Source organism: Lissotriton vulgaris, chromosome 8 (genome assembly GCF_964263255.1).
Source record: "Lissotriton vulgaris chromosome 8, aLisVul1.2, whole genome shotgun sequence".
Classification (NCBI taxonomy): domain Eukaryota; kingdom Metazoa; phylum Chordata; class Amphibia; order Caudata; family Salamandridae; genus Lissotriton; species Lissotriton vulgaris.
In genome coordinates, this window is record NC_141696.1 from 1,524,070,306 (window position 1) to 1,524,090,899 (window position 20,594).

The 20,594-nt window shown below is 50.0% G+C and overlaps 1 protein-coding gene across 1 annotated transcript in view; it reads left to right on the forward strand.

The window, feature by feature from the left end:
• PTGFRN (prostaglandin F2 receptor inhibitor) overlaps positions 1–20,594 on the forward strand; it is a 376,964-nt gene that overhangs the window by 207,642 nt on the left and 148,728 nt on the right. Inside the window, exon 4 of the mRNA XM_086935651.1 lies at positions 19,475–19,858. Coding sequence (XP_086791777.1) covers positions 19,475–19,858 — 384 coding nt within the window. The remainder of the gene's footprint in view (positions 1–19,474; positions 19,859–20,594) is intronic.

Genomic DNA, 20,594 nt, shown 5'->3' on the forward strand with positions numbered 1-20,594 from the left:
CATACACTTTTCTGTTGATGGATAATATACTATATAGAACAGCAAGGTTGGTGTAGACTCGTGTATTGAGGGATAACATACGGCATAGGGCCGGTAAGGGTGGCGTAGACTGGTGCATTGATGGAAAATATACTGGATGGGGCCGGTAAGGGTGGCGTTGACTTGTGTATATTTACTGGATAGCGCCGTGGATCTGCATATGGCTTCGATGCCGTTCTATCTGCTTGTGGGTGTAGTAAGTTTAAATCCGCTCTGGAATGATTGCCATGGAGATTACTTGCTAAAACGCTGGTCCAACTACGGCCTGCAGCAGTGTTGTGCGCGTGACGAGTGCCGGGCACTCACCTGGGCATGGGGGGCCGGGGAGGGGGGATTCCTGGATTAACCAGTGAGACAAAGAGCTGCCTCAGCCCTTGTACGGAACCGGTTCCGTGCTGCATGTTTGCACACGTGCCGCCGTGCCACCAGGGCTGTGAGGTAGGAGTGCGTGAGCAGGGGCGGGTGCAGGGAAGGGCGGGGGCAGTGTTTTGGGTGCCAGGGGGTTGTATACTCCTAGAGCAGGGCACTTGGAGGGAGGCCGCGCGCTCACAGGCAGGGCGGGTACCTGGGTCTGAAGTTACTGCCCGAGACTTCTAGGAAATGCTGCCCACGTGACAAGTGCTCTCACGAGATCGGGGCTTCAGTGTGACAACTTATAAATAAACTTTAAATGTTACCCTAAATTAGACAAACCAAGAATGTGCGCTAAATGTGCAAAGCGCCTGAGCTTCGAAGCGCTCAGACCTCGTCAGGTGACTTCAACAACCTGGGAATAGGTAAAGTAACAGCGCAATACACCACTGTTACACCAGCAGAACTCTCGTGTTTGGTGCAGAGGCAACGAAAGGGTGGCGTTGACGTGCCCCGGGGTCACGTGAGCGCGCCCCCCTCAGCGAGGACACTTAAGTACAATAAACATTGCAGACGTCCTCGGTGCTGGAACCGGTTTCTAAGTGAATAAGCACGTCCTGGAAACGGAATGACGTAGGATTTTTAGGTCTCGCCTGTCGATGCGCATGCGCATCGAGCAAGGCGAGAGTATTGGCACTTATCCGCTCTTTATCCACACTGCAAGGAATCGTGGCGATTCCTTGCAGTGCACGAGAAATTTAAGCTCAATGCGCATGCGCATTGAGCTTAAATGCGCGTGCACATGCCCCCAGCCGCCTGCCTTGCCTACTCTCTCTCACAGCCTCCCCCTGCTCCGCCCCCTCACTACTTGATTGCACGGCCGCTAGGCCGTGCCTCCCCTACTCTCCTCCCCCCTCCTCCTCTCCTCCCCTGCCTGCCGTGTCGCACCTCTCCGCCCCCTCCCCTGCCCGCCGTGTCTTTTAAGTCAACCGCCGGTTTATGTGCGCTGCCTCTCGGGTTGTTTCGAAAGCGTTTCTGTTTTTATTATTTCATATTTTTAAAGCGAGAAACCAGCAAATATGGTGTTTATAAACGTAAATGTTTCCTTATTCTTCTATTTTTTTATTTATCCGTGGACAGTTACAAGTTGATTAAAGTGAAGCTTTTACAAGGGCATACGAAGGACATCTGGACTTTGCGGGCACTCGGCAGAAATGTGCATTTTAGTTAAAAAAATTACCGCTGTAAGAAACGCCCATCTGTAAAAACTGTGTCCAGCGTTGGAGACACAAGGTCAACTTTAGTCTACACAACACCGTGCATTTAAAATAACAGAAAAGAAAAGAAGGGCCAGTGTAAACTGTCAGCGACGTGTCATTTAAAGCAGCTTTGGCATTAAGATGTCCGCCCTCATTCTAAGCACCGACCGTGGTAGCACCAGCAGATACGACAACAGAAACAGAGGCATTCGCTGCCGCGCCAAAGATCACACGGTTTGGCAAAGCGGAGAAAACACGAGGACCGAACCGAAGAACTAGACAATGTAAGCCTCACCCTCACTCACTATCAGCCCCTCACCCTCAACCCCTCACCCTCACTCACCCTCACCCTCACTCACCCTCAACCCCTCACCCTCACTCACCCTCACCCTCACTCACCCTCACTCACCCTCAACACCTCACCCTCACCCTCACTCACCCTCAACACCTCACCCTCACTCACCCTCACCCTCACTCACCCTCAACCCCTCACCCTCACTCACCCTCACCCTCACTCACCCTCACTCACCCTCAACACCTCACCCTCACCCTCACTCACCCTCAACACCTCACCCTCACTCACCCTCAACCCCTCACCCTCACTCACCCTCAACCCCTCACCCTCAACCCCTCACCCCCCTCAACCCCTCACCCTCACTCACCCTCAACACCTCACCCTCACTCACCCTCAAACTCAACATACATACATACATACATACCCTCACTCACCCTCACTCACCCTCAACCACTCACCCTCAACCCCTCACCCTCACTCACCCTCAACCCCTCACCCTCACCCTCACTCACCCTCACTCACCCGCACTCACCCTCACCCGCACTCACCCTCACTCACCCTCAACCACTCACCCTCACTCACCCTCACCCTCACTCACCCTCACTCACCCTCACTCACACTCACCCTCACTCACCCTCACCCTCACTCACCCTCACTCTCACTCATCCTCACTCACCCTCACCCACCCTCAACCCCTCACCCTCACTCACCCTCACCCACCCTCAACCCCTCACCCTAACTCACCCTCACTCACCCTCAACCCCTCACCCTCACTCACCCTCACTCACCCTCAACCCCTCACCCTCACTCACCCTCAACCCCTCACCCTCACCCACACTCACCCACACTCACCCACACTCACCCCCACTCACCCTCACTCACACTCACCCACCCTCACTCACCCTCACCCTCACTCACCCTCACTCACCCTCACTCACCCTCACCCTCACTCACCCTCACTCACCCTCACCCTCACTCACCCTCAACCCCTCACCCTCACTCACCCTCAACCCCTCACCCTCACTCACCCTCAACCCCTCACCCTCACTCACCCTCACCCTCACTCACCCTCACTCACCCTCAACACCTCACCCTCACCCTCACTCACCCTCAACCCCTCACCCTCACTCACCCTCAACCCCTCACCCTCAACCCCTCACCCTCACTCACCCTCCCTCACCCTCACTCACCCTCAACCCCTCACCCTCACTCACCCTCAACACCTCACCCTCACTCACCCTCAAACTCAACATACATACATACATACATACCCTCACTCACCCTCACTCACCCTCAACCACTCACCCTCACTCACCCTCAACCCCTCACCCTCACTCACCCTCAACCCCTCACCCTCACTCACCCTCAACACCTCACCCTCACCCTCACTCACCCTCGCCCTCACTCACCCGCACTCACCCTCACCCGCACTCACCCTCACTCACCCTCAACCACTCACCCTCACTCACCCTCACCCTCACCCTCGCCCTCACTCACCCTCACTCACCCTCACTCACTCACCCTCACTCACCCTCACCCTCACTCACCCTCACCCTCACTCTCACTCATCCTCACTCACCCTCACCCACCCTCAACCCCTCACCCTCACTCACCCTCACCCACCCTCAACCCCTCACCCTAACTCACCCTCACTCACCCTCAACCCCTCACCCTCACTCACCCTCACTCACCCTCAACCCCTCACCCACACTCACCCCCACTCACCCTCACTCACACTCACCCACCCTCACCCACCCTCACTCACCCTCACTCACCCTCACTCACCCTCACTCACCCTCACTCACCCTCACTCACCCTCACCCTCACTCACCCTCCCTCACCCTCAACCCCTCACCCTCACTCACCCTCAACCCCTCACCCACCCTCAACCCCTCACCCTCACTCACCCTCAACCCCTCACCCACCCTCAACCCCTCACCCACCCTCAACCCCTCACCCTCACTCACCCTCAACCCCTCACCCTCAACCCCTCACTCACCCTCACTCACCCTCACCCTCAACACCTCAGCCTCACCCTCACTCACCCTCACCCTCAACACCTCAGCCTCACCCTCAACCCCTCACCCTCACTCACCCTCAACCTCATGCTAAAGATTTACAAAAAAACCCATAAACAATTCTAAAAGCACTAACTCTAATGCTGCGAGACCTATTGCATTTCTAATGCTTGTTAATTTCGACAGTTCAGTTGGCAATGCCTAGGCCATGTACCAAGGTAGGATAATGTGATGAACAAAAAACAAAAGTTTGGAGCATTAACAAAACCTATCTGCACCTCATCATCGAGAAAACTCTGCAGCCACCGTGACTAGTGTCTTGCAACCAAAATATAGACCCCAGAGCGTCCCCACAGATTATTGTCCCACCCAGGGCTTTAAGTGGGATGAAAAAACTGGAGGGGGGGGGGGCGGTGAGGGGTCTCATAAAGGGGCATGGCCAATGTAGGTAAGGGCGTGGCTTAAAACACTAAGCTAAAAATCTGTGTTTAGCATAGTGTGCCGCCCGACTTGCATGTTGCTGTTTGTCATTGCATCCAGATATGACGCAACAAGTCAGGACTACTGGCTTTGTCAATGGTTGTTAGTTGCATAGGATAAATAAGCAGCAACTACGGCTTGTATATAATATTAAAGCCCTGGTGACACCACGACAATGTTACTGCCCCTGAGTTTCAAAAAGAGAAGGGAAATCCAGAGAGATAATGAGTCTTTTTAACCCGTTGAGTGCTGATGACGGAGCCGCTCCGTCATCAGCTACGGGTGACCTGTGCTGATGACGGAGCGGTTCCGTCATGGCCCACTCGGCGCGCCTGCGCGGCGCAAATTTCGCGTCTGCGCTGACGTTCTATTGAGCGGGGGCGGGCCATGACGGAACCGCTCCGTCACAAGCACAGGTCAACCGACGCTGGTGACGGAGCGGTTCCGTCACCAGCATGCGGCCGCCGCGCGGCCGCCCCGCCCCCTTAGCACTGCGGCGGAATAGCCGCCGCAGTGAAGGGGTTAAAGGATTTTCCTTCCACTAGAACGCTCACCTGGCATGACGTAATGCCGTAACTTCTCCACTAGTGAGAAGTGAGCAGTGTGAGCAGCACAAATCGCTGTGCCTGCTGTCACTGCAGTCTGGAAAAAAACAAACCGCCTGTGCCAGGGCACAAAACAGAGCCCGATAGGGACCCGTCTCGAGGCCCCCTTTAAAAAACTGCCGGTGCTCAGACCCCGTGAGACCCTGCCCTCTTAAAGCCCTGGCCCACCACCGAATCTGACCCCGTGATGTACAGCCTGATAAAGTCCTCGTCAGTGCTAGGTGCAAAGGTAAAGGCGGTTTCATCAGTGCTAGGTGCAGAAGTAAAGGCAGGTGCATCAATGCTAGTTGAGGCACAGGGTCAGACTGATTTGCATATGGCCATGTCTGAACTGGGGTGGCAGAGTGGGCTAAAGAACGGTGATGGATTAAACTCAGATCCGTTGACTGGGGGTGAATGTTTGATTTACTCAAGCGCTCCGTCCATCATCCCCTTTGGTATTGAGTTGCAGAAGTAAAGGCAGTTGCATCAGCGCTATGTGCAGAAGTAAAGGCAGTTGCATCAGCGCTAGGTGCAGAAGTAAAGGCAGTTGCATCAGCGCTATGTGCAGAAGTAAAGGCAGTTGCATCAGCGCTAGGTGCAAAAGTAAAGGCAGTTGCATCAGCTCTAGGTGAAGAAGTAAAGGCAGTTGCATCAGCGCTAGGTGCAGAAGTAAAGGCAGTTGCATCAGTTCTGGGTGCAGAAGTAAATGCAGTTGCATCAGTTCTGGGAGCAGAAGTAAAGGCAGTTGCATCATTGCTAGGTACAACAGTAAAGGCTGTTGCATCAGTTCTGGGTGCAGAAGTAAAGGCTGTTGCATCAGTTCTAGGTGCAGAAGTAAAGGCTGTTGCATCAGTTCTGGGTGCAGAAGTAAAGGCTGTTGCATCAGTTCTGGGTGCAGCAGTAAAGGCAGTTGCATCAGTTCTGGGTGCAGAAGTAAATGCAGTTGCATCAGTTCTGGGTGCAGAAGTAAAGGCAGTTGCATCATTGCTAGGTACAACAGTAAAGGCTGTTGCATCAGTTCTGGGTGCAGAAGTAAAGGCTGTTGCATCAGTTCTAGGTGCAGAAGTAAAGGCGGTTGCCTCAGTTCTGGGTGCAGAAGTAAATGCAGTTGCATCAGTTCTGGGTGCAGAAGTAAAGGCAGTTGCATCATTGCTAGGTACAACAGTAAAGGCTGTTGCATCAGTTCTGGGTGCAGAAGTAAAGGCTGTTGCATCAGTTCTAGGTGCAGAAGTAAATGCAGTTGCATCAGTTCTGGGTGCAGAAGTAAAGGTAGTTGCATCATTGCTAGGTACAACAGTAAAGGCTGTTGCATCAGTTCTGGGTGCAGAAGTAAAGGCTGTTGCATCAGTTCTAGGTGCAGAAGTAAAGGCGGTTGCATCAGTTCTGGGTGCAGAAGTAAAGGCTGTTGCATCAGTTCTGGGTGCAGAAGTAAAGGCTGTTGCATCAGTTCTGGGTGCAGAAGTAAAGGCAGTTGCATCAGTTCTGGGTGCAGAAGTAAAGGCTGTTGCATCAGTTCTGGGTGCAGCAGTAAAGATGGTTGCATCAGTTCTGGGTGCAGAAGTAAATGCAGTTGTATGACACACCCTTACTGCAGCCATCTCAACAGGCTCTCTGCTAGCTGAAAGAGTTTTTATTACGTTTGTTAAAGAGTATTTGATTTTTGTTGTTGTTAAAATGAATGCATATACATTGGACCATCTAATTATTTATTTCATTGTTAAGCAGTTTTATATAGCTCGAACTAGACCTGAAGGTATCAGAGCACTTTACATGAGCACCAATTGCGTTACAGACGGACACATTCATTAGGTCGAGCTTGGGCAGCGCATGCGCTGCTCTGTGAGCCATGCTGTATTCTAGTATGGACTTGAAGCTGCGCCCACTCTCCACCCACATTTTTCATTGGCTTGTGTCATTGTCCTTCGTAAATGCTGGCTTCTGATTCGTTATTAGGCTTGTTAGTGCCTTCTTAGTACCGGCTCTTTTACTTCTGTTGTTACGGTATGTCTACGGTATGTAAGCACTATTTCCTTTAATGAGTTGCACCTACTGCAGGCACACAATGCTTTCCTGCTACAGCTGCTTTCGCGCTCCTTGTCTACACCTGCACCCCTTCACCGCGCACTGCCCCAATCACCTCTCCGAGATCTGTTTATTTTTTTCTTTTAATTTCTCTTCCCCCACCCCCACTTGCCCACGCTATTTTTTTTTTTTAATTAGTAGATAAAGTGATTTGATGTTGAACCAATGCCGAGGCTCAAACACTGGTCCCCCAGCTCCTGAATCGGTAGTTCTGACCGCTGAGCCATATCTTCTCGCGGGTCCGCACAATATATTTTCTTGTTTTACACTTTAATGGCCGCTTCGCCACTTTCCTTAAACAAGCCGAGTCTAAGAAAAGGAGCGTGGCCGACATTAAAGTTAGAGCGCCACATGTTTGTTTTTACATATATGCATTTGCAATTGAACAGGTGTCACATTTATGAAACTCGTAAATGCGGAGCATATTGCATTGCAAATGCTTGTTTTTTTTTAGGCGCTGGGAGATTGTGTCTCTGCCGAGATTCGAGACCCCAGCTTCGTGGTCGACCGATCTAGCTGTTAGGCCACATCCTCTCCCCAACCCAACCGTATACTTTTATTATTTTTTGTAAAATACAACTGCAAAACGATTAGTCATTATACTCTCGAAGACCGAGCTTTTTGTTGAATGTTTTTTTTTAAAAGCCTGTCTCAAAATGTTCCTAAACCTTAGTTCATTAGTTTATATATCTTGGTTTAAACCCAAAGCATCTTCTAAACGATTAAAGATTTCATTTTTTACCGGTGTGTGTTATTAAAAAGTAGACATTGAGTCAGTCGGGCAGCATGAGCCGGCAGCAGTTTAGTGGAAAAACCGAGCAGAGCCTATTGCAACAACACATCAAACTGTAACATAAAATAAAGAGGAGATTTGGGCCATTATCTTATTGGTTAATTTTCCAAACAAATAACTGTTTTTATATTCGATTCAGGCAACTCATAAAAAATCCTGTAGTTCTCTGTAAACCACTTCATAGGTTGGTGTCTTAAACTGCAGCTATGTGTCGTTCTATAAATGAGTGTGCGGCCTCCACAGCGCGCTGTTGTATGTACAACACCCTGGGGTCAAAGCACTCTCCCCGAAACAAAGCATCTATTTGTAAACTCTTAACGTCTCCTTGAAATTGGGTTTGTGCAATATCAGCGAGACAAACGTAATACATAACAGTCTAACAGGAAAGCTGCTCAAAAGAGTATTATTTTTAGGACGAAAAAACTAAAAGAAGAACAAGGAATGCCAGAACTGCAATTAAGTTACTCTCATTGTCACACAGTACATTGCTTTGTTGGTCTGCAGTTGTCTCAAACAGGAGAAGTAATAAACCACAGCAGCCTCGCCTTTATTGAATCTCTTTTGATCAGATTTTTGACACTGCTTAGATTGTGACTCTATCACACTTCAGCATTCAGGGGAACCAGGGTTCATGTCTACAACTGTTCTTTTTCAAACACACTGCATGTGTTTGCTCCACGGCCTCTTGTTCTGTTTACCCTGTGTGTGTTCACTCCAAGGGGCTCTGGTTGGAATTACCCTGTGTGTTCGCTCCACGGCCTCTGGCTGGGTTTACCCTGTGTGTGTTCACTCCACAGTCCTCTGTTTGGGTTTAACCTGTGTGTGTTCACTCCACGGCCTCTGGTTGTGTTTACCCTGTGTGTGTTCGCTCCACGGCCTCTGGTTGTGTTTACCCTGTGCATGTTCACTCCACTGGCCCCTGGTTGGGTTTACCCTGGGTGTGCTCACTCCAAGGGCCTCTGGTTGGGTTTACCCTGCGTGTGTTCGCTTCACGGACCTCTGGTTGTGTTTACCCTGTGTGTGTTCGCTCCATGGGCCCCTGGTTGGGTTTACCCTGCGTGTGTTTGCTACGTGGGCCTCTGGTTGTTTTTACCGTGTGTGTGTGTTCACTCCACCGGCTCTGGTTGTGTTTACCCTGTGTGTGTTCACTCCACGGGCCACTGGTTGGGTTTACCCTGCGTGTGCTCGCTCCAAGGGCCTCTAGTTCGTTACCCTGCGTGTGCTCGCTCCAAGGGCCCCTGGCTGGGTTTACCCTGCGTGCGCTCGCTCCAAGGGCCTCTGTTTGGGTTTACCCTGCGTGTGCTCACTCCAAGGGCCTCTGGTTGGGGCTACCCTGCGTGTGCTCGCTCCACGGGCCTCTGGTTGGGTTTACCCTGCGTGTGCTCGCTCCAAGGGCCTCTGGTAGGGTTTACCCTATGTGTCCTCACTCCAAGGGCCACTGGTTGGGTTTACCCTGCGTGTGCTCGCTCCAAGGGCCTCTGGTTGGGTTTACCCTGCGTGTGCTCGCTCCAAGGGCCTCTGGTTGGTTTTACCCTGTGTGTGCTCACTCAAAAGGCCTCTGGTTGGTTTTACCCTGTGTGTCCTCACTCCAAGGGCCACTGGTTGGGTTTACCCTATGTGTCCTCACTCCAAGGGCCTCTGGTTTGGTTTACCCTATGTGTCCTCACTCCAAGGGCCTCTGGTTGGGTTTACCCTGTGTGTGCTCACTCCAAGGGCCTCTGGTTGGTTTTACCCTGTGTGTGCTCACTCAAAAGGCCTCTGGTTGGGTTTACCCTGTGTGTGCTCGCTCCAAGGGCCTCTGGTTGGGTTTACCCTGTGTGTGCTCGCTCCAAGGGCCTCTGGTTGGGTTTACCCTGTGTGTGCTCGCTCCAAGGGCCTCTGGTTGGGTTTACCCTACGTGTGCTCGCTCAAAAGGCCTCTGGTTGGGTTTACCCTGCGTGTGCTCGCTCCAAGGGCCTCTGGTTGTGTTTACCCTGTGTGTGCTCGCTCCAAGGGCCTCTGGTTGGGTTTACCCTGTGTGTGCTCGCTCCAAGGGCCTCTGGTTGGGTTTACCCTTACGTGTGCTCGCTCCAAGGGCCCCTGGTTGGGTTTACCCTGCGTGTGCTCGCTCCAAGGGCCTCTGGTTGGGTTTACCCTGCGTGTGCTCGCTCCAAGGGCCTCTGGCTGGGTTTACCCTGTGTGTGTTCACTCCACGGCGTCTGGCTGGGTGTACCCTGTGTGTGTGCTTGCTCCAAGGGCCCCTGGTTGGGTTTACCCTGCGTGTGCTCGCTCCAAGGGCCTCTGGTTGGGTTTACCCTGTGTGTTCTGGCTCCACGGGCCTCTGGTTGAGTTTACCCTGTGTGTGTTCGCTCCAAGGGCCTCTGGTTGGGTTTACCCTACGTGTGCTCGCTCCAAGGGCCTCTGGTTGGGTTTACCCTACGTGTGCTCACTCAAAAGGCCTCTGGTTGGGTTTACCCTTACGTGTGCTCGCTCCAAGGGCCTCTGGTTGGGTTTACCCTACGTGTGCTCACTCAAAAGGCCTCTGGTTGGGTTTACCCTGCGTGTGCTCGCTCCAAGGGCCTCTGGTTGGGTTTACCCTGCGTGTGCTCGCTCCAAGGGCCTCTGGTTGGGTTTACCCTGCGTGTGCTCGCTCCAAGGGCCTCTGGCTGGGTTTACCCTGTGTGTGTTCACTCCACGGCGTCTGGCTGGGTGTACCCTGTGTGTGTGCTCGCTCCAAGGGCCCCTGGTTGGGTTTACCCTGCGTGTGCTCGCTCCAAGGGCCTCTGGTTGGGTTTACCCTGCGTGTGCTCACTCCAAGGGCCTCTGGTTGGGTTTACCCTACGTGTGCTCGCTCCACGGGCCTCTGGTTGGGTTTACCCTGCGTGTGCTCGCTCCAAGGGCCTCTGGTTGGGTTTACCCTACGTGTGCTCGCTCCACGGGCCTCTGGTTGGGTTTACCCTGCGTGTGCTCGCTCCAAGGGCCTCTGGTTGGGTTTACCCTGTGTGTTCTGGCTCCAAGGGCCTCTGGTTGGGTTTACCCTGCGTGTGCTCGCTCCAAGGGCCTCTGGTTGGGTTTACCCTACGTGTGCTCACTCAAAAGGCCTCTGGTTGGGTTTACCCTTACGTGTGCTCGCTCCAAGGGCCTCTGGTTGGGTTTACCCTACGTGTGCTCGCTCCAAGGGCCTCTGGTTGGGTTTACCCTACGTGTGCTCACTCAAAAGGCCTCTGGTTGGGTTTACCCTTACGTGTGCTCGCTCCAAGGGCCTCTGGTTGGGTTTACCCTACGTGTGCTCACTCAAAAGGCTTCTGGTTGGGTTTACCCTTACGTGTGCTCGCTCCAAGGGCCTCTGGTTGGGTTTACCCTACGTGTGCTCACTCAAAAGGCCTCTGGTTGGGTTTACCCTGCGTGTGCTCGCTCCAAGGGCCTCTGGTTGGGTTTACCCTGCGTGTGCTCGCTCCAAGGGCCTCTGGTTGGGTTTACCCTACGTGTGCTCACTCAAAAGGCCTCTGGTTGGGTTTACCCTGCGTGTCCTCGCTCCAAGGGCCTCTGGTTGGGTTTACCCTGTGTGTGCTCACTCCAAGGGCCTCTGGTTGGGTTTACCCTGCGTGTGCTCACTCCAAGGGCCTCTGGTTGGGTTTACCCTGTGTGTGTTCGCTCCACGGGCCCCTGGTTGGGTTTACCCTGCGTGTGCTGACTCTGTGGGCCTCTGGAAGCAGCATGTCTCATTTAGGAACAACCCTTCAGAGAAGCTTTCTACATGTTAAGTGTGTCTCTCTCTCTCCTTCTCTCTCTGGGAGTCACTTTAGGATTCAAGGCACCAGGCTTTAAAGAGCTGCTGTGTTCAGTATTCCTCTTAACTCGGCTGCCCTCTTGAAGTCGCTGCTTTGAGGACTGATGTTAATAAACATGAATCTGCGGGAGGAGGGACGAAAGATTCTCAGGACGAAGAACGAAGACATTTCTAGGAGACTGACTGAACTATATGGAAATATATATATAGTGTTTGCGTCCTGCTGCAAGCAAAGCCCCTCATTGGCTCATGCAAAAAGAACAATTGATGGTCAGAATGCAGAACCATGTCATACATTCACCCCAGAACAGAGATCTGGGCCTAAATTCATCATTTTTTTGCTCCCCATGCCATGCCAGTTTGGACCCAGCCAGATGCAAATGCTCAGGCGTGGGTCCCGGGCTCTCCAGGCCACTGGAAGTCATGCTATCTTGGCTGATGAGGGGGGAAACCCTGAAACCGGCCCCAGGATGCTCGTTTCCGTTCCAGGGAGGACCTGGCTTGGCAGTTCAGGCTGGACTGTTCCCATGATGCACAGGGTCAAGACTGATTTGCATATGGCTGGGTCTGAACTGGGGTGGTAATGTGAGCTAAAGAACGATGATGGATTCAACCCAGATCTGTGACTGGGGGTGAGTGTCTGAAAAGTTTCAGCGCTCCTTCCATCATCTCCTTGTGTTTGCTTCCCTTATTCGCTCTTGGGCAGGGCCACTGGATTTATCCAGTAGGTGAGGGCCAACTTATGCTGCATGATATAGTAAATTATGTGGAAAGAATGGCAAATTAGGCATCATCACAATGCGCCACATTTTCTAATGGTAATATTTCATTCTTTTGTTATTCTTACACTTGTTAACCCCGTCTGGCATTAGTTGCACCTCATTGGTCCCGCCGGATCTGTGGTGAGTCCATTGTGTGGAGTCGACAGTGGGGGGTTCTTGGCATTTTCTCGATAATACACGGATATTTCCAGATGGTGGAATGGATGATGGCGCTGTAGGCGATGGAATACAGCGCCTTCCCTGGGCGTTGCCTTCCTGGCGCTGTCTCTGAGCCACTGTTCTGTATCCCCAGACTTGTCTTTTGCAGTGTTAGTGGCGCGATATTTGGTTTCAGTGCACAGCGGGGTGCAGTGTTTTGGTGAGGTGGGCCTGGTGGGGCTTTGACTTTCTTGGGGGCTCCCGTGTGTCCTTCGCGCTCTGCTGGCCCGTGCCACAGATCACACGGCGTCACAGGCCCCTGCCACAGATCACACGGTGTCACAGGCGCGTCGGCGCCGCCCAGGCCTGCCGTTCGTTGTCCGCTCTTGCAGTGTGCGTTCTTTTGAGGTTTTGGCCGCAGCTTTGCAAAGCCTGGTTGCGCAGGGAGCGGCTGGAAGCTCGGCTTCTAGTGGCACCTGCCGGCTCCCTTGTTCCCCCTGGAAGGCGTCCACGGCAGGTTTTTTCCACTCTCGGCTGTGGGTGACTCAGGAGATCCGGAGCAGGTGACCGATTAGCAAAGAGAAGCCACGGGCCTTGCAAATAAACGAAATCTGAGCCCCTGGATACCAGGCCACAACATAAACAGAGCGCAGTGTCCCACGCAACCAGGGCTGGGCCTGGGCATGGGGGCGGCGCCCTGTGCAGTGAAGCAGCCCTGGGCCCTTGGAACAGTGGCCTGTGCTCGTGCTTGTGCAGTGAAGCAGCCAGGGCTGGGCCTGGGGGCGCGCCCTGTGCTCGTGCCTGTGCAGTGAAGCAGCCCTGGGCCTTCTTAACAGTGTCCTGTGCAGTGAAGCTGCCCTGTGCCCTCTGAACAGTGGGGGGTTGCAATTCAGAGGCAATATCCGTAGGAACCACGCCTTCAAGAAGACCTTCAGGAATAAGGACTTCCCACCCGCCAACCTACCATCAAACATATCCGGGGGGAAATCAATCACACCACCAACCACCACAAAGGGGAGGTGCACCCCTGCCAGCAAGTAATTTACCAACAAGCACAATAAACACACCATTAACATCCAGGAAAGTGTTAGCAAGGGAGGAGAAAAAACAAGAGGCAGGCTGACAACACCAACCATTCCTACATCCAACACCAGTAGGGGGCAGGGTAACATTTTTCCTTCAGGAACTGAGGAAAATCACTTCCGAAAAATGGATTTTAAACATAATACAATACGGATATTGCATAGAATTAGACAAGACTCCTCCAGGCAAGGGTCCAAGGTTAAAAATACACTCCAAGGAAGAAACAACACGACTGCTCAAAGAAGTAGAGGCAAGATCGGCAAAAGGCGCAATAGAATTATTGCCAAACAGACCCAATAAACAAGGGAAATTACTCAACATATTTCCTGATACCAAAGGTAGACGGGACATTGTGTCCTTTCCAGGCCCTAAGGTTTTTGAACAAATTTAAAAAACGCAAAAGTTCAAGATGACAACCCTTCAAGAGGTTATACCACAACTACAGGGGGATTACATGGCAACAATAGACTTAAAGGATGCTTATTCACACATTCCCATGAACACAAATCACAACAAATTCCTAAGATTTGTGGTTGGCAAAAAATCAGTTCAAAGTGCAAGCATTCGGAATAAAATCAGTACCAAGGGTATTCAGTGTCTAGCAGCAGTAGCGACTCACCTTCGAAGGCAGGGCATACATGTTTATCCCTACCTGGACGACTGGCTGGTTAGGGGAAAACTCATACAAGAGATGCAAAGAGCATATTCAACAAGTCAGTAATATCTCTACACCAGCTAGGATTCTCAATACTCTTGGAGAAGGCATAACCAGAACAAGAGAAAATGTTTTTAGGGGTGCCGAATAAATTCAATTCAGGGGAAAGTTTTCCCCAGCAAGATGAGAACAGTAGCAATGTTGAAGGAGACGCAGCGATACCAACAGCGGCAAGCTCTGACAGTGAGGACGTTACTAAGAATGGCGGCTTCCAGCAACATAAGACTCCACATGAGACCATTTCAGGAATGGCTACAAGTTCAATGGTCACAGGCAGCGGGGAGTTGGGAAGATCTAGTGGTTGTCACGCAAAGGATAGAGGAGATAGTGGTGGGACTGGGCAAATATAAATCAAGGAAGAACCTTTACACAACAAACTCCAGATGTGACCATAACAGACGCCTCACAGATGAGATGGGGAGCACCTATGAATAATCTCAAAGTAAGGGGAGTCTGGAAAGACTAGGATGCGGTACAACACATCAACATACTGGAACTAAAGCCAGCATTCCTAGCCTTAAAAGCCCTTCAGAAAGAGCAATGGAAAAAAATCAATACTGATACAAACACACAACACAACCACCATGTTTTTCATCAAAGAACAGGGGAAACTCAGTCTCTACCACTGTCACCACTAGCACAAGATACGTGGAAGTGGGTGATTCAAACTAAAATGGAGATCTAGCGATCCATCAACCAGGGAAGGACAATGTCGATGTGGAGAGACTGAGCAGACAAGCGCCATGGTCTCACAAATGAGAAATTAACCAATCGGCACTCATGGACATCTTTCAGAAATGGGAAACGCCAGATAGAGCTGTTTGCAACACCCTAGAACGCCTCCAGACAATACTTTCACTAGTCCATGGGTAATGCACAGTTGATAGATTAGTTTGGAAAATGTGCGCACGTTTTTCCCCTGATACCGGTACTTCACACAGTGATCAACAAATGCAGAAACAGCAGCATGACTTCTACGAAGTATGCCACAGTGGGCAACACCAGCGCGGATCCTGGAACTAATAGGACTATCTCGGGGAAAGAACTACAAATGACCAATCAGGAAAGGTCTGTATCAATGCAAGAAGAACGGGGGCGCCATCCAGAACCTTCGTCTGTACGCCTGGCAGCATGACCCCTGAAGACATTGGACACCTAAAGTTGCCGGAAAAGACAATAGCTGCCTTAAGGGAGGCAAGAAGACCGACAACATAGTGTATAGCTAAATGGTAATGATATTTACGCTGGTGTTTTAACCCCTTCCATGCTGCCATTGGCCGACGGCAACGCTACCTTGCTGGTGCTGCCGTCGGCCAATGGCCGACGCGGCTCCGCCCGTTTTGCGGAAGTGCCGCACTTCCGCAAAATCGGCCGCGCAACCAAGGTGTTAAGGAAGGCTTGATAAAAAAAGATCACTAGAGATAAAGCAGTACTGATGTACTTAATACACTTATAGGATGTAAACTGACTTATGCATCCTTGATGGTTCACTTAGCAGCAATATGACGTACACAAGGGGTCACACTCAAAGAAGTTTCTTCATGTCACCAGTCATTAAGCTGTTCCTGGAAGGGGCAAAAAGGATAGCACCTCCAAAAGAAGTACCCGCACCCCCATGGAATCTGAATATTGTACTCACACAATTGATGAAGGCACCCTTTGAACCGTTGCACGAGGCGCCATTACAGATGTTTGTACTAAAGACAGCCCTTTTAGTGGCCTTAACATCTCTACGCAGAGTTAGTGAATTACAAGCACTCACCTTACAGGAACCTTATTTTCAAGTTCACAAGGAAAGAATAGTCATGAGAAGTGACCCGCAAATCATGCTAAAGGGTATCTCACAGTTCCACATGAGCCAAAGTATACTGACGCCAAGTTTGTTTCAAAAACCTAAAACGCTCGCAGAGAGAACATTACACACTCAGGACAAAAGACAAAGACCTGCAGTAATGTATTACATTGAAAGGACATGCAGTAATGTATTACATCAAAAGAACAAAGGCTGACAGGAAAACAAAACAGCTCTCTGTGTCATTTGCAAATAGTTTTCCAGGAAGATCAGTTACTAAAAACACAATTGCAAGATGAATAGCTCAAACTATTCAGTTGTGCCACAAGAATGCAGGAGAGACATCACAAAACACTCCAGGGGCTCATTCAACAATGAAAAGGGGAACAACCATTGCCTTTTCAGCAAATACGCCATTAGAAGCCACCAGTATGGCAGTGACCTGCTCATCAGTGCACACCTTCACAAGGCACTTTTGTGTAGATATTCTCATGAACAAGGAAGCTCAAGTTGGACAAAAATTCTTACAACATCTGTTTTCTAGTCAACGCTGATCTTCAACACAACCACCACTGTAGGAACAAACCGCTCCAAAACCGATGCACAGTATGTGAATCCAGAAAAGATTCACACTGCAAAATGTATCGTTTCTTACCTGTCGGTGTAGTTTTGCAGCTTGTAGAATTTTCTGGATTCACAAGCGATCCCACCCTCCACTGCCAATGAAGATGATTGGAGGAAGAAAAAAAAAAAAAAAAAAGAATCTGAAGATGGCGACCAAAGGTGGGAGCGCCAGGATTGAATCACCAGAATCACATTAGCCGGCCAAAGACGTGGTATGTTGACTTTAGCTGAAGTGAGGGCTGAGGAAAGCCATTTGAATTGTGTTCACCCACACACTAAGGAGTTCCCTTTATGCTAGAGGCCATGATGGCAGGGAGTGCTATTGAGGCAAAAAATTGCTTCAGGCAACTTGTTTGTATATATTGAAAAGAGCCCGGCAGTCCCCAACAATAAAGTTTTACCAAAGCTATGATGAAACAAAGCCAACAATGGCAAAGCCAAAAGACTGGCCGCGAACGCCAGCCCTGTTTCCTTGGCAATGCTGGTTTAGATCTAGCAAAGCAAACATAAGGAGGTGATATACAGAACGCTGAAACTTTTCAGACACTCAACCCCCCCTCCCCCCCCCGTCACTATTTGATCTGGGTTGAATCGGTCATTGTTTTTTAGGTCACTTTGCCACTCTAGTTAAGACACAGCTATATAGAAATCAGTCTGACCCTGTGCCTCATGGGAACAGTCCAGCCCGAACTGCCAAGCCAGGTCTTCCCTGGACCGTAAACAAGCATCCTCATCAGCCAGGCTAGCTTGAATCTAGTAGCAAAGTGAGTGAGGGACCCACATCTGGGCATACCCTGCCAACTTAGGAGGATCAAAGCAAACACAAGGAGATGATGGACAGAGAGCTGAAACTTTTAAAACACTCATCCCAAGTCATAGATTTGGGTTAAATCCATCATCGTTAGCCAAAGTGTTTTGATTTTACTTAAAAAAAAAAAAATATATATATATATATATATATATATATATATATATATATAACAAGCTAATGCAATACATTTCATTTTCTGCATCTTCAACAGAGTCTGTACCCGTGTTTGACCCGGCGTGATCTTATCTTGAGATCCTGTGTATATATATAGTAATATCGCGCATCAAGAGGCCCCCGCATTACAAGTTGGCCCCGGTGACGCTGGCCTCTGCTACGGGGGAGTGTGTTGTGTCCAGGTTACTGGGAGGACCGGGGCCCACCCCTGAGCTCGGGAGGAGAAGAGGCAGTGTTGGAGTCACTTGACTCCACGCCGGGCCAGCTGGATTACCAGTACTGCCCATGCTAATTGATTCACCGCGACTCTAGGGTTGATGCGGTCTGGGGAGCAGAGGAGGCATCAATATTGGAACATTTGGGCGTTCAACTTCCTGCAAATAGTTTTTAATCACCCACGCAGTATCGCCAGAAGAACCTACAGCCTTCTGGGACTTGTAGTACCGACGCATCTGGCGTCCTACATGAAGTGATTACACCAATGCGAACTGTTGTTTTATGTGGAGGGCGGAGTTAGTTGACACCTACCAGGATGGGGCTAGGTATTTATATCTTAGACAAGCGCCCTCATCCTGTTCTCACCATTGGCGCTGAAGAAGGCAAAAGAAGCCGAAATGCATCCGCCCTACATGTGGTGAATCTTTCCATAAAGAAGCTTCCACCGTCTCCCCTGCTGTGGCCTCTTCTTCTTTTCGTGAGGAGGTTCTTTGTTCATATTTATATTAATATATATAATTAATATATGCGTGTGTGTGTGTGTGTGTATATATATATATATATATATCTCAATTACCACTCCTGGTGCATAGGCTCACCATTCAACGAGAAACGGAAACTTGAAATTCAAATGACTGCAGGTAGCAATAGTTCTTAAATATTTATTTGTATTTTTGTTCCATCAGCGCAAAAACGGCGGGTGAGATGCCGCGTTTCGGCCAACAACGTGGCCTTGCTCACATATATAGCTTTCAGTTAGCCCTTTTCGTCTACTGTTGATTTTTTCGTTTTTATTTTTCTCATACCCACTACAGTGGCAGACATTGGCTAACTTGACGATACATTACGTAACTGCATTCTGATATTTTACTAGGAGCCCCTCAGCACTCAAGAGTAGTTCTTTACTGAGGACACGTGGGACCTCTGTGACAATGCGTACATTTTGTAACCATTTTTTTTATTGTTGCTTCAAGCCAGTTTATTTTATTTATTTTGGTGAGAGTCCGGAAGCTTCCCCAACAATAAAGTTTTACAAAAACCTAACAAAAGAAGCATTGACAAAGCCAAAGAACTGTCAGCGAACGCCGGACGTGTTGCTCTTGCTAATACTTGTTTTATTAGTACTGTGACGCAAACTTGCTCGAGAGATCATTATTGACCAAGAATTAAAAGATGCATTAATAATTTCATCCTTAAAGTATTTATCCATTCATTGGAGTAAATTGATGACATTTTTATCTGCAGAAAATGTTTTCCTATTCATTGTTCATCCAAAATGTGTTCCTTGTGAAATGTTGTGCCCCTTGGTGTGGACCCATTTGCTGTGTGTTGGAGGTAAACAATATCTCTCAATAGGTGTGTTCTGAAATTCTTTACGGCATGCCTGCTCATGAATCATTGTCTGTTTCCTATCACAAGAAAAAATGTAAGGGGGTATCATTTGCTGTTTTGTCTTGTCTCCACAGCTCTCAGCGTGTCCGTCAATGAAAGCGACGTGTCTTTGCGCAGAGGAGACCCCTTAGAGCTTACGTGTGTGGTGGCTGCGTCGGTGGACGGTATGGCACAGACCGAGGTGGCCTGGTACATCAGTCAAACTCCTGATGATAGCTTAGAGAATTCTGAGGTCGTCGCCAGCATGGACCACCTGTCTGTGGTGATGGAGTCTGCCCGGGCCCACCTCAGTCACGTAGAGTCCGGCTCCTACCGCTTGAGTGTGGACGCTACCGAAGACGCGGACGGTGGCTTCTACTTCTGCCGTGTGAGCATCTGGCTGCCCCAGAGCAACGGGAGTTGGTACAAAGCCACCGAGGAGACCTCGCCACCTGCCATGGTGGCCCTGAGTGCAGCCGGTAAGTGAATTTGGCATTGAAGTTATTGTGTTTGTTATGCGGTCACCAAGAGACAATCTCTGCACCTTTCCAGGCTGTTGCTGGCTTAGTTATTTTGTGCATTTTGATCAACCTTTTGCCGCCTTCTTTTCCCTCTCTGCATTCTATTTCTCTTTCCCCGATCTCTCATCCATTTTTCCAATTGTTTATCCTCTTTTCCAATATTTCTCCAGTTACCCTGCTCATTTATTCAACTTCTTTTGTTCTTTTATTTCAATTCTTTTTCCCTATTTTGATCTCTTTGATCCAAGTTTTCCTGAGATGAATCTAGGAAACGTTTCCTACATAGAGCAGCATTTATCTAGTCTTCGTCTTCTCCTCCAGCTCACATGGTCTCTAGACTCCGCCAGGTGTCTATCTGTTGAAAATAAAGAGAGTGGGCTGAGAAGAGGGTCATTGACGAAGGCCTCTTAGGAGTCCTCTTGAGTGTGGATTGTCGAAGTGTCCATGAGCAGGGTAACGGTAGGGATTGAGAGCGCATTACCTGGAGAGGATGTGCATGCCGGTGAAATTAGGTTACCTTTCCTTCTCCAGCATGACACTTGTTTTAGAATCATATAGTGTGCTAGGCTGTTGACAATTAGAGAACCGCCAGAAGAAGCTGAGCGGTAAACGACTGTCGACAAGTGCAGAACCACCAGAAGAAGCTGAGCGGTAAACGACTGTCGACAAGTGCAGGACCGCCAGAAGAAGCTGA